This window comes from Chiloscyllium plagiosum, chromosome 14 (genome assembly GCF_004010195.1).
Source record: "Chiloscyllium plagiosum isolate BGI_BamShark_2017 chromosome 14, ASM401019v2, whole genome shotgun sequence".
In the NCBI taxonomy this organism is placed as follows: Eukaryota; Metazoa; Chordata; class Chondrichthyes; order Orectolobiformes; family Hemiscylliidae; genus Chiloscyllium; species Chiloscyllium plagiosum.
This window is the reverse complement of record NC_057723.1, coordinates 14685866-14697205: the sequence shown is the minus strand read 5'-3', so window position 1 is coordinate 14697205 and position 11340 is coordinate 14685866. Positions and strand designations below refer to the sequence as shown.

The following is an 11340-nucleotide window of genomic DNA, read 5'->3' as shown; positions in this document are numbered from 1 at the left end:
TCTTTTTGCTTCTATTAAGAAAATCATAAGCATTATTTCACTATTTGAAGAATTATTTCAACTGAAAGTGAATAGATTGGATGCATTTTAAATTCCTGGTTTACTGTCTATGAGGGTACACCAATGTGAATGGCTGCTTATCTAGTTTCTGGCATCACTGCTGCTGGACCCCTGGAGAATCCCTTGACTTGGTATCAAATTTAAACAGATAACAGGAAAGGAGAGGTTTGTATCTGGAGATCACAATGTCTTTGCGTTTGCTGCATTAAATTCAGTAGCTTTGTTGCTGTTTGAAATTTATAGCCTGTTCTGTCTCTGTGAATATAATTGGGTATATTTTTTCCCCATAACTTCTTCTCGTAAAAGTTTCTACATCCATTTGAATTAACACTACATGGATTATGTTCCAATGAACTGTTTAGGCAATCTGTCCAAACTGTTGAAGTAATTTGTTTCCTCCCTAAGTATTTTGAGTGTAATATTCTCGGGGAGGAGGAGGAAGAAGGTGAGTTGCAGATGTATGCAAGTGCAGATGTTAGCGGTGGGAATGCAAAATGGTTCCACTTGCCATTGGGCCAGGCCTAACCCATCAAAACATTTTTAAGCAGGCAGCTCAGACCGTAACTTTGCTATTTATTTTAGATAAGTGTATAATGGATATTCCTGGAGTGAATTAGCTAGTCCGACTGCCAAGATTTAAACAAACAGAATTTATTTACAAAATTACGGAATGAAACACAAAGAACAGAAAACAGAATACGGGATAACTTAGCCTATCGAGACCTGACAGACTATCCTGACTTAATGATGCTATTCCAAAGCTACTTACAACAATCCCTATACACAGACCCCTTGGCACAAAACATAAATTCAAACAAAGGTTTACAGGTTTCAAATTAGAGGAGGGAGTTCGGCAGCCTTTTTCACACATTTTCTGCTGCAACTAACTTTAATCTAAATGAAGGCTAGCTCCACAGTTAGCTGGCCACTCCCCTTTGATGATACGATTTTTTAAGACATGAAAGCCTTAGGCCGAAGGCATTATCTGTTAGGGGTAAACAAAAAAAAGGGCACCAATAAACCTTTCAAACCCAGCCTAGTCGGAGCCTGGCCAATTACCCCCTCTCTAGAAAAAAGACTCAAGGGCATAGTAACCTTGTGAAAAGACCCACTTTGTAACACACTGAACAAATTCTTCAGTTAACAAGTTCAGAGGCATGCCTATTTTATTAATCACTTGCCAATTTATAAAAATTTCATTATGAATTGATCCAATGATTTTTCATCTGAGGCATCTAGATGAATCCAGCACATCTGTGAACAGACATATAGTCAAACCAACTGTTTCAGTCAGATCTTTTTAGTGTCAAGAAACAGTAACAGTCTGATAAAAAGGCAGCACAGTGGCTCAGTGTTTAGCAATGCTGCCTTACAGTGCCAGGGACAAGGGTTGATTCCACCATCAGGCAACTACCTGTGTGAGTTTGCATGTTCTTGATGTGTCTGCGTGGGTTTCCTTCAGGTGCTCCGGTTTCCTCCCACTGTCCAAAGATGTGCAGTTTAGGTGGATTAACCATATTAAATTGTCCATAGTGGTGCAAGCCAGGTGGATAAACAATGGGCAATGCAGGGTTGTGGCTCTGGGTGAGATGCTCTTTCGAAGGTTAGTGTGGACTCAATGGACCAAATGGCCTGCTTCCATACTGTTGGGATTCTATAAAGGCAATTTATACAGTTATCAATTAGCACCATTCTTCTCTCAAACATGGGACACACGTCAACCTTTGGATACAAGGAATTTTCATAATTTCAAACAAGAACTCTAAGGCCTGAAATAAAATTAGAGGAGAGATGTTAATTGCCAAATGTTTCTCAGTTACAGGCTTTAGAATGTCAGTCACACCTTTGTAATCAACTTTCATTGGAATCCACATGCAAAGTGAAACACATAAGTCAGCAGATAATGTCTTGAATTTGCAACATGGACATGGATTAGCTATTGCAACATTGGTTAATCTAGTGTCATTTCTCATTTACACTAAATTGAAAATTTGGACTTTAACAATTTTTTTTCATTTTTAATTTATTAATATGAAACTCAGCATATTTTCAGGGTGAGAACCTGTATTTACGGAATAGTAAAACACCTTGTCACTGAAAATGTACTGGACTTTATATGAAGATGTTTTATCTAAAGTATTAATTTATTATATCATTGGCAATAATAATGCTTCCAGGACCTTTTGAAAAGAACACAAAAGCAGAAAAAATTATGCATTTGCACCTAACTTAGGTTGTTTGAATAGAATCAAGAAGTCTGCAATGCTTTCAGAGATAGCTTATATGACCTAGTTTGTGGGCATAAGAAATACTGGATTTGACAGAGAATTTGCCACAGGGCAACAATCTTTGCCTTTGCTCTATTTCTCAGAAACCCCTCTTATCAACATTTCTTGATAAATTGTTAATGCACAACCCATTGAAAATCCTCATTGCTGTACATGGGGAATACTAAAAGGAGAAGTCTGAATTAACACCCCATCTCCAGAAAAGGAAGAATTCAACCATCCCTAACCAATCCAGCGAGAAACCTAGTAACACTAGCTTATGTAGAAACTGACTTAGTCACAGGCCAGCATTTGGAAAATCTGTAAACTTTTGAAAAATTAAATGCTTTTAACAGTATGTTTTAAAGAAAATGTTCTGCCAATATATTTTATAAATTTTTCCTTGATTGGGAGTGTAGTGTGTGGTTGTAGTTTGACATATAGTACTTGCACAGTTTCAAATTGTTTTTGTTTTCAATCTTTGCTTGAGTTAGTGTTTTGCAAAGAAACTAAATATGTATTAATTAACTTAAGGAATCTTGTTGACCTACTTCTGATACTGAGCTATGTACAGTCTAATATATCCATAATTGGCAAGTATTTACCTTGTAAATGCACAGTTTGTTATAGCCAGTAGAAGTGTAGGGCAAGGAATGGAATCAGTCTACTCTTCCCAACCTGGCTGCAGCAATACACGCAAAAGTAATGTAAGACTACACTATTGTTAATGCAATTGAGTATCCCAAGGTGCTTCAGGGGAGCATTATAAACTATAACATCACCAAGCCACATAAAGTGGTATCGACAATGCAGACTGGCCAACAGCTTGGTAAAAGAGGTAGGTTTTAAGAAGCTCCTTAAAGGAGAAAATTGGGTCAAGAGGCAAGGAGGAAGGGAAGGCTACCCTACCAATAAAATCAAGATTTTGCTTCTCTGGGAGTGAGTATTGAATACTGAATGTAGGGGTGATATAGTCTAAATCATTTCATCATAGGAGGATAGTTGGCATAGCTATAAAAACTGCAGTTTTTGTTCAGCTCAAATTTACAAGAGGATAGAAGGTGAGAGATCGGCAGGGGTGTCTTGAAATAATCAAGAGCAGAGGCAATGAAGGTATAGATGCAAATCGAAAAGCCATTTAATCTCTAGTCTCATGAGGAGTTATTGGGACAAGCGATCTAAAGAGTGATCAAATAACACACACAAACAAAAACAGAAGTTGCTGAGAAAGCTCAGCAGGTCTGGCAGCAGCTGTGGAGAGAAATCAGAGTTAACTCTTCGGGTTGAGTGAGCCCTTCCTCAGAACTGGTAACTCGAGTGTGTAGGTTTCAAAGGCGATCCCAGTACTATATGAGTGTGCACAGCATGGGTAGAAATTACGATTGCATTCCCTGCCAGTGGCACAGGAGTAGTTAATCGCCTCTTTTTGTTCCCAGACCGGTCTATCTATTTTTTTGTCATACAATCGCAGTTCCGGAGTTGAATCGACACCACACGCTTCTGGTCCAAACATAACACAACAGGAGAGACATTAAAGTAACCGGAGAGCAGAGGACTTGGGCGAAGTGTATCGAAACAATTGATGGATGGACGCTGGGTGAAAGGAGCGGAGAGAGGATCCTCGCCAGTCACTCAAGTTCCATGTGTTGCCGGAGTGTCTGCAAACCAGACCACATCCGTTTCAGAGATTGATCTCGCTGTCAGCGAATCCCCTTCACATGGGGCGATGCGCGATGAATGGGAACAGGATTTTGCCGAAGAATCTGTCCATTGGGGAAGCAGAGAGACTTGCTGACAGGAGACCCTTGGTCATCAGCACCCTGGCCAGCGTCCTCATCTTTACGGTCGTGGTCGATATCCTGGGCAATTCACTGGTCATCGTGTCAGTGCTCAGAAACAAGAAACTGCGTAAAGCAGGCAAGTTTGTGCACTCCCCCCTCACCGGTAGTTTTGCAACGAGCAGAGAGAGTGGGCATCCCCCACGAACAAGTCGAAGGCTGCTCAGACGCCAGCCCCTGCTGCTAAACCGCCTACCTGTCCATTCAGCTGGGAGTAGAGGGACCAGGGTCAGGGTAGAAAGAGGTCGCTAGATGACCAGTTAAACGCCCCTCCCTCACACCTCGTTACTCATCAGCCACCTTTGGCTCTTTCCTCTCAGATCGCTCCTTCTCCCGTCCACTTTGCTTCCCTGCTTCTGACTAGCCTCACTGAGCCATTCTAACCCCCCTTCCTTCCACTCACTGCCCTCTCTCGCCATCTGTCCCACTGCCCCTCCGTTCCCCTCTCACATGCTTCCCTGATTTCTCCACCTCCCAATTCGCTCCCTCCTTCTCACTTTAATCCATGTCCACTTGCAGATGACACCAATATTGGTGGTGTAGTGGACAGTGAAGAAAGTTATCTCACAGTACAACAGGACCTTGGTCAGATGGGGCAAAGACTAGCAAATCAAGTTGCACTTTGATAAGACAAATCAGGGCAGTATATTTAATAGTAGGGTCCTGGGGAGTGTTGCTGAACATGGAGACCTTGTGGTGCAAGTCATAGTTCCTTGAAGGTGGAGTTGCAGGTAGACAGGGTAGTGAAGAAGACATTTGGTACTCTTGCCTTTATTGGCCAGTGCATTGAGTATAGGAGTTGAGATGTCATGTTGTGGCTGTACAGGGCATTAGTTGGGCCACTTGTGGAATGCCATTCAATTCTGGTCTCCCTGCTATAGAAAAGATGTTGTTAAACTTGGCTGGTTCACAAAAGATTGCAGGGTTGGAGGGGTGAGCTACAGGGATAGGCTGAATAGGCTGGGGCTGTTTTCCCTGGAGCATTGGAGGCTGAGGGGTGAGCTTGTATAGGTTTATAAAATCATGAGGGGCATAGATAGGGTGCGTAGCCAAAGTGTTTTTTTAACCAGGGTAATGGAATCTAAAACTAGTGGGCATAGGTTTAGGATGAGAGGGGAAAGATTTAAAAGGGATCTAAGGGGCAACTTTTTCCATTCAGAGAGTGGTGCATGTCTGGAATGAACTGCCAGAGGAAGTGGTGGAGGCTGATACAATTACAGCATTTAAAAGGCATCTGGATGGGTACATGAATAGGAAGAAAATAAAGGGATATGGGGTAATTGCTGGCAAATGGGATTAGATTAATTTAGGATATCCAGTCAGCACGGACGAGTTAAACCGAAGAGTCTGTTTCTGTGCTGTACAGCCTATGTCTTTTCAGTTGGGGAACCCCCATCCCAACCACCCACTGTTCTCTTTGCTTCCTTTACCTCCACATCCTTTCATTCCTCATCCTTTCTACACTCTGTCTTGGCACGTCCTTCGTACCTCCTTCCACATATACATCATCTCCGACACCCTTCTGTGTCTCTACCTCTCATTTCCTTTCTCTGGCGTCTCTCTGCCTTTCTGTCCCTCATCCTCTTTCTGTCCTACTCTCACTTGCCCCTTCCTCTCTTTCTTCTTTATCCATTTACTCTCCCTCTGTCCCTCCATCTCTCATGCTTACTCTCCCTCCCCCCACGCTTACTCTCCCTCCCTATCAATGCCCCACTGACATGATTTGATTCTTCTCAATCATGCCCCTGTCCTCAGCAGTCTGTCCCTCTCCCTTTTCCCTTTCCTACTCTCCTCTCTCTTTCTCCCTCTTTCTCCTCCTGTCCTCCTTAAAAGGCTTTCATTATCATATTTCTTTTTTCAACAATTTTAAAGAGGCATGGTTGAGTATATTGAGTGATGTATTTATTATGGCTTTTAACTGATAATGCAACCACGTATTGTGAAAATCTGTTGTATAAGTCTAGAATTTATTGCCTGACACCAGAAGAACAGTCATTGTATCTATCAAATTGTCATGCAAGCCCCTAGTTTTCTAATCTCCATTAGTATAGGAGAACTTATTACTTCTGCTTGGTTCCAGTTCGTATCTGCAGAGTAGGACTTGTTTGTAAAGCACATAAGATACTTTTCACTGTACATCAGTACAAGTGACAGAATAAATCAAAACAAATCAGTTCAGCCTCACACCTTTCCACAAAGCTCTTAAGAGGTTAAAATTTTTGAACACAAATTAAATTAAGTTTTCAATTTCCAAGCCTGTGGAAACATTTCAATTGTTTGTCACCAAAACCAAACTGGAAGTATTTGTTTCTCAGCAACACCAGGCACTATAACAACATATAATATATTAAACACAAATGATACTATAGCCACAATAACTGGCATAAAAATGGTTATGTTATATGTACATTACGTTGCATGTCGAGGTGAATAGTGAACCCTCTGTCCACATGGAATTTGCTAGTTGGTTGAACGTTTATTGCTTGCTCAATTAGCTTCCACTTAAGAATAAAGCTCATTTGTCAATTTTACACAGAATTTCATGTGACACATTTGAACAAGACCATGCATAATCCAAAACATGCCACACACTAAACAGTTAAAATGATGGGAGCGCCATGATCGTAAGTTTGTCCAGTCACAAATAATGAGACCATCAGCTCCTTCACTCTTTGGCAACAATAGTTTGTCTACTGCTGGTGACTGCTGCACACTGCAAATTATCCCAATCCAAGGTGAGACCTTGGATTAGGTTATCGATAACATAAAACATACCCTTTGTTTTACATTTCTCTTTTACCTGTGGTATAATGTTGGGCTGTTGCTCGAAGTATGTTGAATTGAAGAGTGTGCTTCACAAAGCAGTTTGTATTAGTTTTCAATATGGTCACCAGATCACGAATAAGTTCTTTAGCCAATAAGTAAGGGAGTTTGGTATCAATGCTTCTTCTTTCTCAAAGAGGTGTTTGACATTTGATTGTTCTCAAGTGAAAACATCATACATACTGCCCAGAAAATGTGCCTTGGTGTGTATTTTTATGGCATACCTCATACATAGGTTCCTTTTTCACCCAGAACCTGCCTCTTCAAGAGTATCTGTTTTTTGTGTTCTTGGATTGCTTTGTCTTGGATCAATAGACAGCCATCCCTGCTTGATGCTTCAAGATGTGATCATGACAAATCCTGTGTGCTATGAATTTTTGTCACTTAGTTGATCAGTGAAAAGTTTGAGCAGGTCAGTATTCAAATTTAATTAATAATGCTTTTCCTGTTCTGCTGCATTCTTCTCAATGGTCCTGAACAAAGCTATAACTTTAAGTTTTCTTTTGTTAATTTTAAGATGAAAACAATGTTTTTTTGTGTTAAAAATGATAAAAAGGCCATCACTGGCCTTTTGTGTTACAGCAGCAGCACCATACTCAGTCAAAGCTTGCAGCTTGTCAAGAGCAGCCACCATCACCTCTGCCAGTTGATTCAAGGTGATGGTGAGGTCAAAGGCTAAACAGAAGGGTATGAGTCAACATATTATTGGTGAGCTGAACATGTAACCTGCTTGTTTCTGAAATAAAAAACAACCAGAAATTCAATGCAGTAAAGGTTAAACTCAAAGGAAAAGGCAATAGTAGAATCAGAAAATGCTTAGGATGTCATTTGCTCATTGTGTGTACTGCCTGTAAAAAAATGGCTGGAGGTGGGAGGGAGATAGATAGTGATGAGGATAGCCTTAGATTTTAGATGGACTGCTCAGATGCACTGATTAGTGGCAATTGAACTCAATCCAGAGAAATGTGAAGTGTTGGACTAGGACGGGACAAACAAGGCAAAGGAACATATGATGAATTATCAGACCCTGGAGAAGCACCAAGGATAAGTAGTTTGCATGTCCACTGGTTCCTTAAGGTGGCTGGACAGGTTGATAAAGTGGTTAAGAAGGCATTGAAATATTTGCTTTTTATAGCTGAGGCAGGGAGGTTAAGAGCAGGGAGGTTATGCTGGAACTGTATAGCATTTGGTTAGGACACAGCCAGAGTATTGTGTACAGTTTGGATTTCATATCGTAGGTTGGATGTGATTGCAGTGGGGAGAATACAGAGGAGATTTACCAAAATATTACCTGGGCTTCAAGGAGAACAGTCTGATATTCTGCTTCTTTGTAAATTAGGTTCCTCATTCTTGGAAGCATTCTTGTGATTTTTTTTCTGTATCTTCTCCAATTGATCCTAGGTACATGCTCATTTCCATGTCCACCTCCCATTCAGCTTCACCTACTATGGTTTGCCAGAACCACAACATGGAATGTAGCCCTGGGGCAGCCCTGGTCATAGCCTCAAGGTGAAGAAGAAGGAGAGAGCTTAGTGGAGGTTTCATCTCCTCCAAAATTCCCCCAGAAGGTTGCAGTCTGTGCTGATGCAACAAGGCTCCCTTGATTTTTCAGCTGATGTTCTGTTCCTCAGTGAGAATTCCATTGCAGCAACCATTGTTGGCTTGTAACCAGGTGCTTGTTGCAGCCAGGCCAGTTCCACCACATTATTACAATGAAGAATATTCCATTGTCCATTTTTACCAATAATGTGCCCATATCCAATGATTAAAGTGGAGCTGAAAAGTAAGATGCATTGCTCCTCCCTCTCTCAGGTAAGAAACCTGTTCAATATCTCCACAGTTCACAGACCATATGACGTGTGCAAAAGCAATTAGGTAATGGAGTAGAAATTACTTTTGAAGGACTGATACAGAAAGTGATTCAATCCTTTTTTATAATTGTGATCTAGATTTGGTTTATGGGTATTGCAATACTGATAAAATATCAGTATATTTTAGTATAGAATCCCTACAATGTGGAAACAGGCCCCTCAGCCCAACAAGTCCACATCGATACTCTGAAGAGTAGTCCACCCAAACCTGTTCCCCATTACTCTACTTTTACCCCTGACTAATGCACCTAAGCTACACATCTGTGGACTGTGGGAGGAAACCAGTGCATCTGAAGGAAACCCGCACAGGCATGGGGAGAATGTGCAAACTCCACACAGACAGTCACCCAACGCTCGAATCAAACTCAAGTCCCTGGTGCTGTGAGGCAGCAGTGCTGACCACTGAGCCACCATGCCTCTTCGTTCATGACCATTGGAGAATCTAGAATGAATGAACTGTAATTAATTGAAATGAATATTTATTTATGTAGAAATGTGAATCTCTATACCAGATGATGCCTGCTAAAGGAAGATTAGCTGGAGTGACTTTGTCAGATTTGAAAATAAAGAAAGGAGCTGAAGGATAGCTTAATCTTTAAATGTTTAAATTGTTTCTAAATTTATGACAGGTTTCAATGGGATAGATCTAAAGAAAAGATTTTGACTTGGGGATGAATCAAAAGCTTAGGGTCATAAATATAAAATAACCATTGATAAATCCAGTTATAAAGAATTCAGGAGAATTTTCTTCACCCAGGGAGTGGTTAGAATATGGAACTTCTTACCACAGGGAACAATTGAGGTGGCTAATATACACATTCTGTACTGCTAGAGTTGATGAAGTAAGCTGGAAGAAGCCCATGGAGAGCAGAAACATGGAGTAAATCAATTGGACAGAATGTGTATTCTTGTACTGTAAATCTTAAGTCACTTTATGTATTTTTTTCATTCTGAAATCTCAGCATTATAAACTGTAGGTAGCCAGTTTGCACTCATGGCAAAGTTTGGAGTAAAATGATCATTCCAAAGTGAAGCAACAATGTTGACATTAATCGGCTAATGAGGTCTACAAATATCGGAACAGATAAATCAATATGCTAGATTATCTTAGCATTCTCAATGATTGCTTCAGTACTCTTACAAAATAGACTTCATGTGTTAAACGACATTGGTAAACATAGAAATAAAGGTTTTGAATCAAGAAATATTATTGCAAATATTATCCATCTGATTCTGCAATGACATAGGACAAGGTCACCTGTTTGATATGTGACTAAAGGAGAATATTTTTGTAAAGCAGAAACTCATCCATCCAACCAGGCAAACATTAACTGCCACTGGGTCAGGTAAAAAGAAAGTTCTGATGATAGACAAATTCAGAAGTGTAGACCAATGAATTGGAGATGTGAGCTCAAATGCCATCAAAGCAGTTGGTTAATTTAAATACGGTTAATTAAGTAAATCTGATTCATTGCGGTGAGTATGAAACCATGCTTTTGACAGAAGGTAGTCACTGTCCTTGCCTTCTCTGGCTTATTTATGACTCCAGACCTACAGCAACAAAATCAATTCTTAACTGTCCTCTAAAAAGGCTCAGACTTCCATCAGTCTGAAAGTGTGAATCAGTGATTAAAGAAGACAGTTTATCAGCGCCTTCTCAAAAGGCATTTGGAAACGGATAAAAGTAATGGTGCTAGCAGCAACCTTGCATTTTGTGAATGACCAAAAACAATTTTAAGATTCTGTGGCAATGTCCATTCTTCCCTTAACCAATGTCACAAACAAGAATTTAACCGACCCGTGTATTGAACTGCTATAGGTGGGCTCTTGCCGTACATTAATTGGCTGTCACTTTGCTGAAATAATGACAATGCTTAAGAAGTGTTTGTGTGAAATAATTTGATACATAGTAGGCATTACATTAAACAGCTTGTATTTAGCTTGCGTTTAATGAAGTAGAACCCTCTCAAAGAGCTTCAAAGGAGCATCACCACACAAAATCTCCAAAAGACATATTTTTCAATTGACCATTGGCTGGGTCAAGAAGCTAAATTTTAAAGAGCATTTTTTTAAGAAAGGAGAAAGAGGTAACATGGTGGAGAAGTTTACAACAACATGCATTTAAATAGTGCCTTTAACATGATAAAACAGTCCAAAGCATTTCACAAGAGTGTTTTCAAACAAATTTTGACATCAGGATTACTGAGAAGGAAATACACAGAGAAAAAATGAGGCACAAAGGTAAACTGGCCAAAAATATAAAATGTAAAATATAAAGGAGGGTAGTAAAAGCTTTTTTAGGTATGTGAAAGGCAAAAAAATGGTTAAGACTAAAATTGGGCCCTTGAAGACAGAAACAGGGGAATATATTACGGGGAACAAAGAAATGGCAGAAGAATTGAATTGGTACTTCAGATCTGTGTTCACTGGGGAAGACACAAGCAATCTCCCTGAGGTAACAGTGGCTGAAGGACCAGAACT

At 40.2% G+C, this 11340-nt stretch overlaps 1 protein-coding gene across 1 annotated transcript in view; it reads left to right on the top strand.

Annotated features, from left to right (window-relative positions):
- Positions 1–4060: 4060 nt before the first annotated feature.
- The window catches only part of mtnr1al (melatonin receptor type 1A like), an 18158-nt gene continuing 10878 nt past the window's right edge, over positions 4061–11340 (top strand). The window contains exon 1 of the mRNA XM_043704222.1: positions 4061–4244. Coding sequence (XP_043560157.1) covers positions 4061–4244 — 184 coding nt within the window. The remainder of the gene's footprint in view (positions 4245–11340) is intronic.